At 41.7% G+C, this 18,398-nt stretch overlaps 1 protein-coding gene across 8 annotated transcripts in view; it reads left to right on the top strand.

Annotated features, from left to right (window-relative positions):
- Positions 1–18,398, top strand: part of CNOT4 (CCR4-NOT transcription complex subunit 4) — a 179,390-nt gene that overhangs the window by 48,436 nt on the left and 112,556 nt on the right. For all 8 annotated transcript variants that reach the window (XM_077469200.1, XM_077469198.1, XM_077469199.1 and 5 more), the window contains 2 exons: positions 8,736–9,015; positions 14,727–14,924. In XM_077469200.1, the coding sequence (XP_077325326.1) occupies positions 8,842–9,015; positions 14,727–14,924 (372 nt within the window). In that variant the 5' untranslated portion in view covers positions 8,736–8,841. The remainder of the gene's footprint in view (positions 1–8,735; positions 9,016–14,726; positions 14,925–18,398) is intronic.

Below are 18,398 nucleotides of genomic sequence, written 5' to 3'. Positions count from 1 at the left end.
ATTTCCCTTGGGTGAAACGACTGTGATTACTAAGGCAGTCAAACTGATCAAATCACCTGTGCGGAATAATGGAAGGCCTGAAAACAGGACCTTTTGAGGTGCCTTGAAGGTTGGAGTGGAGAAATACTGGACACAGGAGATCCACTCTTCTGATTATGCCTATATATCAACAATAATTGGTTATGACTATATATCGAAAATAATGTACAAGTGAATGTGAGAGATGACCTCAATAAGGAAGCTAGGGAGGAGGTGGAATCCTCATGGGTAGAGCTCCAAGGGGATGAGGCTAAGGAGAAAATAATACTGGAATATGTTGTAGGCCCTCTAACCTGAGGGAGGAGGGGGAGACTGACCACCTATCACAATTTGGATTAGCAGCAAGGATGGGAAGTGTTCTCATAATGGGGGATTTTAATTATCCAGACATAGGTGGGGCGGAGGTAACCACTCTTTAGTCTAAGGCTCGCCAGTTCCTAAATGTCTTGCAGGACAATTTCATGGTTTAGATGGTAGACGCACCAACTAGAAACAAGGCGTTACTAGATCTGATTACCAACAATGCAGACCTGATCACGGATGTGGAAATGCTGAGCAATTTAGGAAACGGTGATCACAGCGACTGGCTTTAGTATAAATCGCATAAACAGGAAACGCAAAGGGAGAACAGACGCTGAATTTCAAAAGAGCCAACGTCCCTAAACTACGAACCTTGCTAGAAGATATAAATTGGGATAAAATCTTAGAAACAAAGAACACGGAGGAGAGATGGGTTTGCTTATTAAATGAGGAGCATATTAAATGAGGACATTAGCCAGTGCATCCCATTGGGAAATACATTTCGCGAACAAAAGTCCTGGTTGGCTTAACTCTAATGTGTAAATACATATAAAAGCAAAGGAGAAGGCCTTCAAAAAATACAATGCTATGGGATAATCATCATCAGCATTCAGACTTTACCAAGAATGCAACAAGATGGGTAAGGGTGCAGTTAGGGTGGCTAAGATGGAACATGAAAGACACCTAACGGATGAGACCAAAAAAAATGGCATTAAAATAATAAGAAATGAGGTTTAACATTAGACTGCGTAGAGGGTTCTTTACTGTAAGAGCAGCAAGGATGTGAAATTCCCTTTTACAGGTGGTGCTTTCAACGGAGGGGCATCGATAGTTTCAAAAACTATTAGATAAGCACCTGAATGACCGCAACATACAGGAATATACAGTGTGTGTGTGTGTGTGTGTGTGTGTGTGTTTATATATATATATATATATATTATACACATATACACACACAATCACACACATAGGTTGGACTTGTGTGTTTTTTTTTTTTTGTTTTTTGTTTTTTGTTTTTTTCAACCTCGACTATGATTATATGAAAATATATAGTTTGCAACAACATGGGTATTGTATGCATGTTTGTGCACTGATCAAATAAATCCCATTCCCGTCTTCTTTTTCCCCTCTATCCCTGCTGGAGAGTTCCCCTTTTAACCACTTCAATACAGGGCACTTAAACACCTTCCTGCCCAGACCAATTTTGAGCTTTCAGCGCTGTCGCACTTTGAATGACAATTGCGCGGTCATGCTACACTGTACCCAATGGATTTTTATCATTTTTTTTCCCCACAAATAGAGCTTTCTTTTGGTGGTATTTGATCACCTCTACGGTTTTTATTTTTTGCGCTACAAATAAAAAAATACCGAAAATTTTGAAAAAAAAATTTTTTTTGTTTTCAGTTTCAAAACTTTGTAAATAAGTACGTTTTCTCCTTCACTGATGGGCACTGATAAGGCGGCACTGATGGGCACCAATGAAGTGGCACCAATGAAGTGGCACCAATGAAGTGGCACTGATAGGCGGCACTGATAGGCGGCACTGATAGGCGGCACTGATAGGCGGCACTGATAGGCGGCACTGATGGGCGACACGGATTGGCGACACGGACGGACACTGATAGCTGGCACGGATGGGCATGGATAGGCGGCACGGATGGGCACTCATAGGCGGCACGGATGGGCACTCATAGGCGGCACAGGTGGGCACTCATAGGCGGCACAGGTGGGCACTCATAGGCGGCATCGGTGTTATACTATAGTAATGGATGCCAATCAGTGATGCCCATTGTGGGCACTGATTGGCACCCATTGTGCTGACTGGCATCCCTGGTGGTCTAGGGAGGATTATGACCTTTATTACCTTTTCCCTGGTGGTCTGGTGGCGTCCCTGGTGGTCCAGTGTGGGCATCCTGGGGGGGGCTGTGCTGATAATCGATCAGCACAGACCCCCCCTGTCAGAGGAGCAGCCGATCGGCTCTCCTCTACTCACGTCTGACAGACGCGAGTGAGGAAAAGCCGATCACCGGCTCTTCCCATTTACACTGTGATCAGCCGTGATTGGACACGGCTGATCACATGGTTAAGAGTCTCCGTCGGAGACTCTTTACCGAGATCGTAGTTGGCGGGTGTCAGACTGACACCCCGCAACAACGATCGCTGCGATGCGCGCCCCCGGGGGCGCGCAGCGCCTCATAATCCTGATCACGTCATATGACGTCCGGTCAGGATTATGAAACCACTTTGCCGCCGTCAATTGCCTATAGGGCGAGCGGCAAGTGGTTAATTATATAGAGGTTTTAAATTATAGAGGCAGCAGAAAAAAATTATATTATTAACATGTTATTCCAGTCAAGACCTAACTAAGCTTAAATCCTACTCCCCCATTCTAAGTTCATTCTATCTACCCTGTAAAAAAAATTCAACTCTCCAGCACCAGTTTAAATGTGGAAGAGTGCAGCGACTTCAGCTGTGCTTGTGCGATGACGCAACCCATAGGCTTACTATGGGACATCTGTCGGCTGTCCCTCTACACTGATGTTGGTGATGGGACGCGATCATGTGACCAGACTTTAGTGCCCTCAAGATAGGCAAGTATAGACTTCTTTTCTTTTCATAGGGTAGATAGAATACACTTAGAATGGGAGTGTAAGTAGATTTTAGCTTGGTTTAGGTTTTGACCAAAAATAGTTACACTAATATATTTTTTAATCTCTAATATTTTTGCAGTGGACTCCCCCACCCCCTCCCCTGTGTTGTAATGCCTGCTGCTTTCACAAGTTTTAGGCCATCTTCTGGTCTGGATGTGAGGTGGTGCCTGTCTGTGCCCCCCCCCCCCATCTAGCTGACTCCGTTTTCTAAGAGAAGATGCTTATGTAGAAAGTCACTGCTCTTCTATTCACAGAGCTAAAAATAATCTGCCATGTGGGCCTGTGAAAACGAAAGTCTGTTTATATTTATTACAGAGGAAGTCTTTTGCCGAAATTTTTAATCGAATAGGAAGAAGCTTTAAATACACCTGTCTGTGAGCCTGTTCCAATATGCACACTAAAGCATTGCCTACCAATGGAAAAACCTACTAGTAGGGAAAATGTTTGCAGCCTGTATGCCAGCACATCTTAAAGATCACCTTTAAAAATAAATAATTGCAGGTAAAAATATGTGCATTTATTTTATTTTTTTAGGATAATGTAGAGCATTGCACCCACAATAAGCAGATCATGGGTGTATTGCAGGGCTCATGCAGACTGTGTAGCTGTCTGCCCATACCTCCGATGCAAGCAGTTGTTGAATGACTGGAAGCTTAATGAACTATGATCAATGAGCTCCAAAGGCTGATTATTGCCGTTCATTGAGTCACAGGGATTTCTCAATGATGCAGCTTTGTGCGCAGAGCCCTTCACAGCCGCGCACTTTGAATGTTGAAATGACAAAATTGTTTCCCGGTGCAGATCCATTGTCAATCACGACACTCACCGCTGACCTGAAAAGGAAGGGGAAAAAAAAACCTTTGGTCCCAACAAAGACTCCACCGCCTAACGGCTGTTAAACAACTGAAGGGGCCTCTGTTTGTGACGTCAAAAGGGGGTGGTGCCAAGCACCAGTCCTACCGCTTGGTTATTTAAGAGCTGTTTGACGGCTAAGCTGGCAAGCAGTGGCAGCCTTTATTGGGACCTTTTTTCTCCTCCTCCTCCTCCTCCTCCTCCTCCTAATCCTCCTCCTCCTTTTTGTGTTTTCAGTTTTTTTCCGGGACGGCAATGGCGGTGTGATTAACAATGGATCTACAGCAGGGGACGTTGTTGTTTTTAATTTTGAGTTTTTAACAAACAACTAGTCAAAAACTTGTTTTTATTTAGAAATAAATTATAAAACCTTGTGAGCTGCCACACTAAACCTAAAATACATTAAATCACCGTGTAAATTTAAAATCAAGCTATAATAAGCTGCTTGCACTTTCCACACTTCCCCAAAATGTGATAACAATATATATGACACAATGTGCAGCACTAATAAAATAAATAAATACTAAATACAAATGCATAAAAATGATGTATAGCATCCATATATATAACGTGACAGCCTATATATAAAATAATGAAATATAAAGTGCTTGTGAGTCACTCTCAGTCCTTATTGGAGTATAAAATTATTCAGCAAAAGTCCAAATAACATTTGACATGTGATAATAGTGTCTTCGTGCAGTGTGCACACGACCCCCACCAGGTGTACCCTCACCTTAAGAGCTTAAATAATAAGCCTGTATTTTGATGACCATAGCCTGCAGCGATGCCCCTTTTTGTTTCCTTTATCCTATACAGATTTATGGAGTATTGATATGGACCACAAGGCACCTGCTCCTCCCGGTGATAGCCCAGCTCAAGAGCCACTATTTTCTCCTGTTTGTTCCGGGACTCTCCTCATATGTATTATATGCGAAAACTGACAGAGGCATGCAATGGTGTTATAACAAAAAAAAAAAATCCCAGAGGAAGTCACGAGAGTGACGAAACCGGTAGGAAGAGATTGATCGGCTGACACAGGAGGCACTAGGAAGTGTTAAAAAGCAAGCTTAGAACAGGGGGAACGCTGTGAAACCCGAGCTGCAGAACCAAACCACAGGTGACTTGATCACCCCTCAGCACTATAGCGCTTTAAAGGCATTTTTATTTATTGGAAATGTGAGTTGTATGTATGTGGAGTTCTGTTTGGAATTAAATATCTTTTAAAACGTTATGCCATTGCATGCCTCTGTCAGTTTTCGCTTATAATACATATGAGGAGAGTCCTGGAACACACAGGAGAAAATAGTGGCTCTTGAGCTGGGCTATCACTGGGTGGAGCAGGTGCCTTGTGGTCCATACCAATACTCCATAAATCTGTATAGGATAAAGGAAACAAAGGAGGATCGCTGAATGCTATTGTCATCAAAATACAGGATTATTATTTAAGCCTTTAAGGTGAGTGTGCACACCGCATGAAGACACTATTATCACATGTCAAATGTTATTTGGACTTTTGCTGAATAATTTTATACTCCAATAAGGACTGAGTGTGATTCACGGAGCATGAGATGTATGTATGTATGTATGTATATATATATATATATATATATATATATATATATATATATATATATATATATATATATATATATATATATTCGGGATCGCATCGCTGGATACAGGGAGAAGTTACTTACCTTGTCCCCTGGATCCAGTGATGCCCTCCGCGCTGTGTGATTGAGCTGTCCTCCGCTGGATTCACACAGTGCCCGAATGTCGCTGATCTCCGTTCCCTGTGACTTTACGGCGCACGGGAGCGGAGATCGGCGTAGATCGGAGTACTGTAATCTTACAGATTACAGTACTGTATAAAAAAATTACACATCCCCTTTGTCCCTAGTGGTCTGTCCAGTGCCCTGCATGCACTTTTATTTTATAAATGCTGTTTTTTTTTTCTGCCTGGAATTTGGAGATTGCCCATAGCAACCAAAAAGTGTCCCTTTATGTCAAAAGTAATTTTAGACCAACTAGAAAACAGCGATAAAAAATTATAATCACTTGCAGAATTGAGCGATAGCAATTTGTGGGGAAATTCGTCATCAAACACTAAATCTAATGACAGCGACAATTCTGCAAATGAGCAAATTTCAGTGTTTTTGGATTTGATTACATTATTGAATAATTTTTATTGTTATTTATTATATTATAAACTTTATCAAGCCCGGGATGTCTGCTAGACTCTGGTTTGAACAGATTTAAGAGAGTTATTCTTAAGAATTACAGGACTACAATATAAAACGCCAAATTTCCATGCAAAATAATTGTACTGCTTTCAGCACCTAAAATCGGAACTAAATCATACCACCAGGGAGGTTAAGGATGCAGTGGCCGACTTCCCGATCCATTCCTTAACCAGCTATTCTTCCCACAGAATTAAAATGGGTCGATCAATTTTCGACTGATCCGAATTGTTCTGAAAATCTGGAATTCATTAGAAGATAAAGAAACTAAACTAAATGCATTTTTCCATTATGCACATGTCTAGTGACTTTGTAGAGCACAAACAAAACTATTACGTTGGACAAAGCCGCACTTATCCAAAGTTACATCAGAATCTCATAAAGTCGCAATGGAAATTGCACGCACACAAGTCCCACAAGTGTAAATGGGGTCTAAAAGTGAACAAAAAAAATCTTCCTGAGTGATATACTACCTTTTTTTTTATTCTGAAGAAATCACTGTTTGTTCCTCTGTGCTGAGTGGGTCCAATGGGCGTGGTTTCATAATTATCAATCAGGTGTGCAGTGCAGGGCACTAATGAGGAAAGCTGCTGGGCCTGCATCCCTTTAGACATAATTTCTTATTGGGACTATCTCATCAAAAATGAAATTTTTGTTGCAGGGGATGCTGGAAATCTGACTTGTATCTTAGGCAGGCTTCTGGGAAAATTGGTGAGCCAATGACACAAGCGGGAAATTGTTGCTGGGGAGTGGTTAGTACACATTCTGTGTACAGAACAACTCCAGGTAGCCATATTGCATTTTCTGAAAATGACAGCTGCTGCAAATTGAAAGGGAAAGGTATTTTTTAATAACATTCAATTACAATATGACTTGTGTTGCAATTGTATGCGTTTTCATGATTTTTTTCTTTCTTTGCCATTTTTCCCTCCACGAAAGTGGAGTTTCCCTTTTAAGCATTTCACAGTTCATTGGTATCTGATTGTGTTCCTCACAGCACACTTTGGTTCCATTTTCAATCTCTACTACAGAATTCAGCATTGAAGGATTAAACCACAGCGTGCAGTGGGGAATTCTGAAATCTGACACTCCCAGAAGTGTCAAATCTTGATAAGTCATACAAAGGCTGCAACACTGAAACTGAGGAATGGTAGCGGACTAGAGCTGCTTAGAGGAGGGAGTATAATAGCTCTTCTGTTACAGTAACATTTTTTATTTGTTTGGACAAGGGTTTCCTTAAAGAGACGTTTTCCTTGCGTTTTTATTTTTTTCTGGTAGAAGTGAAGTTCTGCTCAGGGTCCTTTATCACACCCCTGTCTCAGCAGGGGATCCCAGATTGATCGCCTATTGCATCAAATCAGAATCGAAATGAATATGCAATGTCCATGCGTGTTCTGTTTTCCTCCATTTGTGATGAAACAAAAGCTGTCCCATGTGCTGCCAGGATGTAAGGGCACATGCATCTGCCTATTTCTGCCCACTTCTGTTTAGGTCTGCAAAAGCAGACCATGTTGTAGACTTTTGTTCAGTCCAATGAATCTATACAGCCTCGAGTGGATGTAATCTGACAGACATCTGCTTACATCTAGCCACCTATAGATACATTGCAGTCCATTTTTTTTGATCTGTCTAATCATGGGTAAAAAATAATGGACAGATTTCACGCCCATGTGAAAGGGGCCCTAAAGCTAACCTCAAAAGATGCCCGTGATCATCTTTTCACAGTTAACCTTTTTTTCTGTGCTCCTTTTTTAATTGTATTAACACACAAATGTTTCTTTTTCCGTTGAAGTCAAAGTTAACACAGTCTTGTTAAAGAGGAAGTAAACCCTGATGAGTTTACTTCCTCTTTCATTCCCTGCAAAGGCAAAGTATAATGGACTACTATGCATTGCATAGTAGCCCATTGTGTGTCACTTACCTGACACAGGAGCCAGCAAAGTCACCGCTGTCCCCTGTAGTCCGGCGCATCCATCTTCTCGGTGGGTCTCGCAGCTCCGCCGCTGTCATTCGGCGAAGCCGCGATGACGTCACTCCCGCACGGGAGCCGAGACGCGCGGCATCTTCGTCATCGACGATGCCACGCTCAGTGTGCCTGCGCTCTGCTGTCTACGGCGCATGCGCCTGTCTTCGGGCAAATATCTCCTAAACCCTATAGGTTTGGGAGATATTTCTTGGACCTACATGTAAGCCTTAATTTAGGCTTACCTGTAGGTCAAAGTGGTTTGTAAAGGTTTACAACCACTTTAAAACCTTCCTCTTCTGCTGCTAATGCCTTCACTGTGGAAATCACAGGGTAAGCTTACAAATCGTAGCTTGCACAAAGGCCCTCCCTCCAACCCTTTGTCACATTTTTTTGAGCCCTGCGATTGGCTGCTCAGGTCCTAAGCACTGCATCCTTGGAGGAAGGGGAAAGAATCACATGTTCTCTCAACCTGGAAGTACTAGGTGTTTTCAAGGGCTCTGTTTGGTAAACAGTGTAGTGGGGGGTGTATGAACAAGGTAACGGTAGCAAAGGAGGTGGGTTCTAAAAAAAAAAAAAAAAAGGATGTTACTTTGCCCTTTTACTAAATGTAGTTCATGAAGTTGTGAATTTGGGTTTTGTGTAGTATATTTATAGCTAATATTTTCGTTTTTGTTTCTCTTATTTCAGATCGCTGCATCCAACAGATTTTAATTTCATTAAGTTATTCTCAGCCTGGAAAATACCAATTTTTTCGTTTTGATTTCTACTCCTGCATTTCTGGGATTTTGGCAAGATGTCACGCAGCCCTGACGTGAAGGAAGACCCCATGGAGTGCCCTCTTTGCATGGAGCCTTTGGAGATTGATGACATTAACTTTTTCCCTTGCACATGTGGATATCAAATATGCCGCTTCTGTTGGCATCGTATACGCACAGACGAGAACGGGCTCTGTCCCGCATGCAGAAAGGTCAGCTTTGGGAAAATTCTGCTCTTGGCCTTAAAGCAAGCCTGTATTAAGTCATGGAGGCCGTCATTGCTAATGTCTTCATAAAGACCTGGCGACCTGGCTGTCATTCTAAACCGTCAGCTTTGTTGATATCCACCTCACTTGCCTGGAAAACTATGCAAACAAGGAGTTCTGACATACAGAAGATGCATATTTGTTCCTGGTCGGTGTCCCAGAAAACACTAAAACACAGACAGCCAGGCAGCTAGTCATTTCTGAAAAGGGTCAGCAGCGGCAGGCTCCATATTTCTTGCATGACAGGTTCTCTTTAATCATCTTGCATTCTGTGAGAGAGTTTAATGGTATAAAACCTTATTAACTACTTAAAGAGGAACTTCACCTGAGGGTTTGAAAATTAAGTCAGCCGCTACAAAAACTAGAAGGGCTCATTCACACGTGTGTTTATGAATAAGGAATCTATGCACATTAATGTGCTTATAGAATTTATAATGTGTTTATGAAGCTTTGAAAAAGCTTCAAGAATGCTTAACCACTTGACCTCCAGAAGATTTACCACCCTTCATGATTAGGCCATTTTTTACTATACGGCACTGCATTACTTTAACTGACAATTGTGCTTTCATATAATGCTGTACCCAAATAAATTGATGTTCTCCTTCCCCCCCCCCCCCACAAATAGAACTTTCTTTTGGTGATACTTGATCACCTCTGCATTTTATTTGCACTATAAATGATAGAATACCTACAATTTTGACCAAAAATAATTTTTTTGACTTTCTGCTATAAAACCCAATACAAAAAATTGAAAAAAAAAATTAAATGTCTTCATCATTATAGGCAAATCTATATTCTGCTACAAATTTGGTGAGATTAACTGACTTTTGACACTTTTTGGGGACAAGTGAGACTTCTACAGTGATTCGTGCTAAATAATCACTGTCACTGTATTAATGACACTGGCTGAGAAGGGGGTTAGCATCAGGGGCATTTTCAAAGAAAAAGAAAAATTATCGGGCATTCAAAGTGTTTACCATGTGCCTACGATACTATGTGAGGTGCTTTTACTAGGGGAAGAGATGGAATATATTCCCTGCTTTTCAGGGACACAAATTCCATCCTTTCCCTACTGTCAGAGCAGCATTCTGTGTCTCTGCCTAACGATTGGCAGGTGTCCTCAGACATTGGGTACCGTGCACCTCCAACCATCTTCCACCGGAAGAGTTGGATCACGTGTGTGTGTGTGTGTGTGTGTGTGTTTATAATATGATCTGGCACACAAGTGCCACCCTGTATCAAAAAACTGCTATAGGGCAGATCGTAAGTGGTTTAGCAATGCCCATGAAAGCGTTGCTTTTCTATGTGGGAAGTGCTTAACCACTTCTCGCATAATGATGTACCCGTACGCCGATACTTTGACACAAAATACCGGGGCTATGGCAGCAGCTCTTTAAGATAAGTGTTCTCCGGCAGATTTGCCACAAGATCACTTTTATCGGTGGCGGGAGAGGAGCCCACCCCCCTCCCACTGCGCTCCACTACTGGAGACGATCGTGTCCTTTCCCGGGGATGCCTGGCTGCCAGCTGAGGAGGAAACTGCCCCGCTTAGCTTCATAGCATGGGAGGGCGGAAGCGACGTCCAGGTGAAATTTTTTATTTATTTTTGTGTAAATATGAGATCTGGTGTCTTTTTGACCCCAGGTCTCATATATTTAAGAGGTCTTGTCATGCTTTTTTTTCTATTACAAGGGATGTTTACAAAAAAAGTGACCCAAAATAATTTTTAATTTTTTAAGACTATGCCAAAATAAAAAAAAAGTAAAATAAAAGTGTATTTTTCCCAAAAAAGTGTTGCAAATACGGTGTGACAGTATTGCAACAACCGCCATTTCATTCTCTAGGTATATGTGTGTGTGTGTGTGTGTGTGTATGTTTGGGAGTTCGAAGTAATTTTCTAGCTAAAAAAAACTAATTTTAACTTGTAAACAAGAAGTGTCAAAAAGAGGCTTAAAGTGGAATTAATGTAGAGGAAATGTATCTACTTTGAGGTGTATTTAGGTTGTGGTGTGATAGCAGGCTCTTTTATGAATTTGTTTACTTTGATCTATTTGACCCTTAGCTTGGTCCAGCTCAACTTTGCTGAAACAAAGATTTGCTTCTGACAATAATGCTCAGTGCCTCTGCTCCTGACTCCACTGTCTCTTCCCCAGTGCCCAGTTTACACCGCATAAATGCTTCACTAAAACATCATAAATGCTATAGGTGCTGTTAAAAGTACAGAGCATTACCATTGAAATCAATGGAGGTGGCTGACCAGCATTGATGCCTCATGAAAGCGACATGCTGAGCTGCTTAATTTTCCATACAGAAAGCAACATTATTGCTTCTGTGTGAACAAGCACTGTTGCATAGTATTCACAGCGTATTGACACACGTGTGAATGAACTCTAATAACCAAGTCAGTACATGAAGTCCAGGGGTTTCTTCCCGCAGCCGATGCTTCTCAGGTCTTTGAATTTTCAGCCTTCTTGGATTTGGGAACCGACAGTGATTTCCTGATAACTCACCACCGGACCCTGGCTCTCCATACAGTGAGATTGGTCCTGCAGCCTCCTAGTACATGTGAAGTGTATCCCAGAAGAACGTACCCAAACCTGATCCCACACAGACGATCTGGATGCTGGCTACCACACCCATCTCCACTCTCAGTCAAAAGTATGAAAACTTTAAGCCAAACTCCAGAACTTAGCTTTTCTTTCTGTATTTATTTTTGTTAAAAAAATATTGCATTCATTGACGTCTCCACCTGAAACCAACCTTCCTTGACGTGTTTCACCACTGCTGGCTTGCTCACAAGGCTAGAAAAGACTTCCCCTATCCTTGTGAGCAAGCCAGCAGCGGAGAAATGCATCAAAGAAGGTTCGTTTTAGGTGGAGACATCAATGTATGCAGTCCTCCCTTTTGTAAAAAAAAAAAATTAAAAATTCTCAAACACAGAGGGAATAGCTAAGTGCGGCTTATATTTTTCATCTGTTGACTGAGTGTATCCCAGGAGGCTGCAGGCAGGCCAGGCCAGGCCAAAGTGAGCTCATCCTCATCTAGGAGAGACTGGAGTGGGAGAAAAAATAACTTGCAATTTCTTCACAGGCTGGGGGGAGAGAGACTGCGTGGGACCATTTTCACAGGTAAAGGTCCATTTTAATAACTGCTTTTAAAATTGGTCACTGGTCTAGGTCTTGAGAGATTAAAAGTTGAACTGGGATGAAAAAAATGAAATGACACAGACATGTATTCTTACGTGACTTGTATTTCCTGTGATACAGACCGGTCACTGCTGCTCTCTCTCCTGGTGCAGCGTGACTGGTCTTGTCTCCGCCTGCTGTAGTTATCTGCAGACAGCCTGTAGTGGGTTGGGGCTACCAGGCCACCCCTACACTTCTGCTTTCTGTACAGACTGTGTAGACAAAGATGCCACGTTTACACATAACCATCTATTAAGGTATGCAAAGGCAATTGATGTACTCCAATTGGAACGATATATTTTTTGACTATTGAGGAATACATTTAAACATTTTTTTTGCCTGCTGTTACTCTAAAACAGCTGTCAGGTTTTGTTGTGACTTTAACTAGAACCTTCCAAAGTGAGGGGAAATGCAGTAATAGACAGTAGTAACCATAAGATGTGTCCTATTGGAAGATTTACCCTCACCTTTGTTTTGGTAACGGTTTACATTTAGGTTTTCCCATCACTTTCTCTTTTGAAGACCATGGTCACCAGGACCAATAGGGGGGTGACTTTTCCCAGCAGGGACAGACGGTAATAAAAACTGACACATTTTAACATTTCCCCACTTTACCCAAAGCTTTAAAAAATAAAAAGCGACCATTCAACAATATTTTCAGGCATGTTTGAATTTGATTTGCGAATGTAACAAGCCTCTTATTGCCTTTTTTATTATTAATTTATATCTGGGTTTCCATATAGGACCAAAGAGCCTGTAGTTGGGTGTGTTTCAATCTCCATGCTTGTGGACTGTTGTCCTAGTATGCGTTTTTTAGATTAAAGTATCTAAACCTAAGAGCAAAAAATTTCTTGTTCATATGGAACACATGATCAGCTTTCTTAGACGCTTGGTTATATGCAGCTACCGTGATTGGACACTTGCAAACAGTTAAGGCTCTGTTCACATCTATGCAGTTTGCTTTTAATCCGTTTTTGCAGTGCTTTTTGTGGTGTATTTTTGCACACACATTTTTGATGCGTTTTTCATGTTTTTTTTTTTTTTTGGTCAATTTGTATTTAAGTAAATTAAAAAATGTGAATCATGATGGCACGCACTACATGCTTTTCTGCTGCTTCCCTATTGAAGTCTTTTGCATTTTAGAAAGGTCCCTGGCCCTTTCCAAAAACACAGCTTTTGAAAAAAGCATTGATGTGAACTAGTCTCATAGGAAACCATGTTAAATGGACTGTACTGCGTTTCTCCAAAAATGCAATAAATACTGCATAGGTGTGAGCCAGGCATAAAACGGGTCTCGTGTAACTCCCTCCCACTCCCAGAAAGCCTCAGATTTGCAAGGCAGCCATGTGATTTTCTGCTCAGATGTCGTGTTTTACCAGGTCAATTATAAGGCCTATGGATGTCCCATAGTATAAGAATGGTGATCTTGTCCTGTACGGTCAAGATAATAGGATTTTTACTTGCCTGTAAAATCCTTTTCCTGGAGCACAGTCCAGAATACAGGTCCAATTTCTTTATATTGTCTTGTTTTTGCTTGCTACACAACTGAAGCTTATTGGGAATGGGAGGAGATATACTGTAGGCCTGTCCTAAACGGCTTTATTTGCCAGAGTGCAGTCCCTTAAAGGTAGCTAAACATAACCCATAGTCTAATAATACTGCTCTTGTGTCCTAGACTGGAAGGCTTTTTACAGGCAAGTCCAAAAAGCTTTACTAGTTCATAGACCTGGTTGCTGTATTATGCTTCCTTTTTACTAATGCTATTTTCCTTTTCACCTGTTGATCCTGCCACACACTTGACAACTCTCACGTACCATATTGTATCTGGAGAAGTAGTGTTGTCACCCTAGGGAAGAGTTTCTCAACCAGGCTTCCATGGAAACTTGGAGTTCCTCCAGAGGTTGCCTGTGGTTCCTTGAGAAATGTCTGCCTCTCAGACCAATGATCTCTTTAGTTATCTGTAAGGCGGAATTCTTCCCAGTGACCATAACACTAATGTATCATGAGTTGTAGACTTAGCAGGGGTTCACTGAGACTGGAAAGTTTTATTTATTTCAAGGGATCCTTCATGTTAAAAAGGTTGAGAGGCTGCCCTAGTACATGACTTTGGGACCCCCCTCCTCATTCCCCCAACATGCAGCAAATATTCTGTAGTTCAGAGGTAATTTGGACAGAGCTGATAACTTTGTTCTCTCTCTCTGCAATGTTATCAGCCATCTGGATTTCTGGCAGGATCAACAGGTATTTTTAACAGACCAAAAGGGAGCAAATAAGAGGTCAGTGTTGGGGTTTACTTTCTAATTTTAAATTTTGTTTGAAGTGTGCCTTTTGATCTATAGAGGTTTGCAGGCCCACTATCCTACTATTTTTGTAAACATTTAGAAAAATTGGATGATATGTATTTTATTATTAAAAAAAAAAAAAAAAAATTGTGAGTGACTGTTCTTTTAAAGGCCATTTCCTGTCTCACAGCCATATCCAGAAGACCCTGCTGTCTACAAACCTCTCTCCCAGGAAGAGCTCCAGAGGATAAAGAACGAAAAAAAACAGAAACAGAATGAACGCAAACAGAAAATATCAGAAAACCGCAAGCATTTGGCCAGCGTGCGCGTGGTTCAGAAAAATCTAGTCTTTGTAGTGGGCCTTTCACAACGCCTCGCAGACCCAGAGGTACATGACAGCAAACATGTGCTCTATTGCAACACAAGTTTTAGGCTGGTGTTGCTAAATATAGTAGACATATTTGGTTATCTGTAGCAGAAAATATTATGTATTTGAAAAATTCATGTTATAAGCTAAAGGATAAATATCAATCTTTTGTAAATCTGATCTGTTGCAAGATTCCAGCATTGCGCCCAATTTTGAATGTTTCTTAAAGTGGAGCTCCACCCAAAAGGGGAAGTTCCACTTTAGGGCCTCCTCCCTGACTCCTGTTTGGGAAGCAGAGCTATTGGGGAGGAGGGAGGGAGTGGGTACCCGGTTTTTGACAGGTACCCGCTCCCACTTCCATTCTGGATGCCATAGACAATCGACAGCAGAAGTTCTCACCCCCTCCCGAAGTCTTCTGGGACATGTGACAGGTCCCAGAAAACTTTGGGACCAGTCAGAGTGCAGCACCGCTCGCACATGCGCAGTGGGAACCTGGTTGTGAAGCCGCAAGCTGTCACAGCCGTTTGCCCTTAGTAAATATGGCGGTGACTTTTAATAAACACAAAAATGATTGGAACTTAACTAGTTGCCGACCTGCCTAATTGGGAATTTAAATCATTACTTTGACACTGAATACTGGGGTTATGGCAGTAGCTAGATCCCATAACCCCGGTGTTTTCTTTTCCCTCAGGCGGACGGTTTTCAGATAAAAGTAATCCAAGTGGTGGATTTGCCGCGGGATCACTTTTAGAAGCTGCAGGAGAAGTTCCCCCTCCCGCCGCTTCCAATCAGTGAGCATAAGCATAAATAAAGTGAGCCCATCTGGCATAAACAGTGTTTTCCCATTGAGCTGAACAATGGCAAGATGGCCACCACTCATCTCTATGCCCTTGGAGGACCAGAGCGACATCATAACGCCCCTTCCGGATCTCTGGCTTTTTGGACCCCAGATCTCTCCGTAAAGAGGACTTTTCATGCTGTATGGCTATTGCAAGGGATGTTGACATTCCTTGCAGTAGCAATAAAAGTAATTTAAACTTTTTTTTTTTTTTTTCTTAAAGGAACAGTGTAAAATATTTAAAACTATGAAAATAATAAAATAACCCAAAAATTGTTAATTTTAGCGCACTGTCCCTTCGTGCTTGCATACGTACGTCACTCCCACATATGTAAATGGTGTTTGCACCACGCATGTGATGTATAGCCACAACATGCATCATGTGCGACAAGTGACATAAAGCATGACATGTTGGGTATCTATTTACTTGGCGTAACATAATTTTTCATACTCTACAGAAAAATTGGCATATAGATTGTTTTTTGTTTGAAAAAAATGCTATGCAAAAACTGCGTGACATAAAAAAAACTATTGCAACGACTGCCATTTTATTCTCTAGAGCAGTGATGGCGAACCTTGGCACTCCAGATGTTTTGGAACTACAATTCCCAGGATATTCATCTACACTGCAGAGTGCATGAGCATCATGGGAAATGTAGTTCCAAAACATCTGGGGTGCCAAGGTTCGCCATCACTGCTCTAGAGTCTCTGCTAAAAAAAAAATATATATGTTTGCGGGTTCTTAGTAATTTTCTAGCAAACAATTTTTTTTACTTCTAAGCAGCAAATGTCAGAAAGGGGTTGACCCGACTTAAGTGATTTAAGTGTGTGTAGAAGACAAATATTTGAGGATTGTTTGTTTTGTTTTTTTGTTTGATTTTTTGTTTTTTGTTTTTTCTTTGTTCGTGGAAAAAGTATGGCAAGGTTAAAATCCCTTTTGGTTTTGCTTTGTTCTGTTTGAAAAATGTATTTTCATTTCCTGTCCTGGAGATGCAATTGGAAGTGGGAGGAAATCTCTGCAAAATGGGGAAAAACTCTACCAAGATTCAGTGTAAATCCGCATCGGATATTCACCGGTGTTTAGGACCACCCTTGCCCAGCAGCCTTTATAAATTAGTGACACCACTTCAGTTGCTTGGGTGAGCGATTGTAGGCAGATGAGCAGCCCTGGATGCAGAGTGTACATCTACGGCCCCTTTTCAAATCGGTAACAGACCAATATGTGCTGCTGTTAATACACATTTGAGCTGTTGCATGTGTATTGGAGCACCTGTTAGCCTGTTGATTTGTACGGCCTTGTAGCCATGGCTTTTTTCAAACGCCTGTGACTACCCAGGGCAGATTTACACTGATTCTTGGTGGTGTATGACCTATATCAGCCATGTGGCTGAGGCTTTTACAGATAATGTTGGGCAGTAAATTGGCACAAATGTATCTGAAAGCTGGACTTGTGCCTGCCCATACACTAATCTCATTTTACAATGTCCCTTAGATTTACCAAAACAATGTAATATGAGGACAAACCTAATCAATCGATGCAATAAGTATCACATCAGACAAGCCCTTGCAGTACATAGTTTATGTTGGATCTAAATGAAATTGTACAATCGGTTTGTACAGCGTATGGTCAGCCTTAGACTGTAATCCACCAATCAGGACAGCAACCGTCTCTAGCCCACCATTTGATCCACTTATATTCATCTTGACCATGCTCCTGTCTTTCCTACACACTGCATCGTTGAAGCCTTTTCAAAATACCACCTCCTCCCATGAGGTAATGCTCGAGTCTAGATGCCAAGCACCAGACCTAAACACTGTCACAGCTTACACAGGGTTTGACTCCTGGCTTTAATAGATGAACGGAGTAGTGAAGGTGAGGTATGTCAGAGGTTGGGCTAAAAAGACTCCCTTTGCCTTGAATGGGCAGTGACAGTCTCTTAAAAAGACTGCTGCCAACTTAAATTGCAGGTAAAAGAACAGAAAAAGTATTTAATGGTTTACAGCAAATTATAAATTTATAAAAATAGAGTGGCACTTAGTGACAGCTGTGAGTCTGCTGGGGCTGGTGACATTTCCAAGATGGCGGCTCCCACCAGCTACCTCAAGGCCCTTGGTTATCTGCATAAGGGAGGGTTTTTCAGGTAAATAACATGCAAGGGAAGTAACTCTTCTCTGGTCCCCCACAAGCACTCCTGGCCCTTCCTCTGGTTATTGCCCCATAGAAAGCCGTTTTCTGGCTGGCCATACACAGTGCAAATTACTTTCCTGCAACCCTATGTTTCCCCCATCAGCTTAAATAGTTTTGACAGGGAAATCTGCAATTTTCTGCTCCCGACGCGGGCAGGTGAAGCCACCCCCACTGGGAAAAGAAATATAGCAGCTGCCAGCGATTATCACAAAATAATCAAGCAGGCTGCTTGTACCCAAGATGATTGATTAATCAACTTGGTACATTCAGCTTGCCCATGGACTGTTCAAATCTTGGTCAGTTCCTGCTCAATTAGCTGAGATTTGAACAGTGTATAGCCGGGCCAAGACTCTGGGACTGGGAAATGAGAAGAGAGAAGATCTACAGACAGGCACAGCACTGGATTGAATGAGGGCTTGGGTAAATTAAAGGGGGATTTGGGGGGGGTGTTTAGGCTTTATAACTAATT

The sequence above is a fragment of the Lithobates pipiens genome, unplaced genomic scaffold, assembly GCF_037356315.1.
Source record: "Lithobates pipiens isolate NorthernLeopardFrog02 unplaced genomic scaffold, aLitPip1_a1.2 Scaffold_8, whole genome shotgun sequence".
NCBI lineage: Eukaryota > Metazoa > Chordata > Amphibia > Anura > Ranidae > Lithobates > Lithobates pipiens.
The sequence above is the reverse complement of the archived record's forward strand: the minus strand, read 5'-3'. Positions and strand labels throughout refer to the sequence as shown.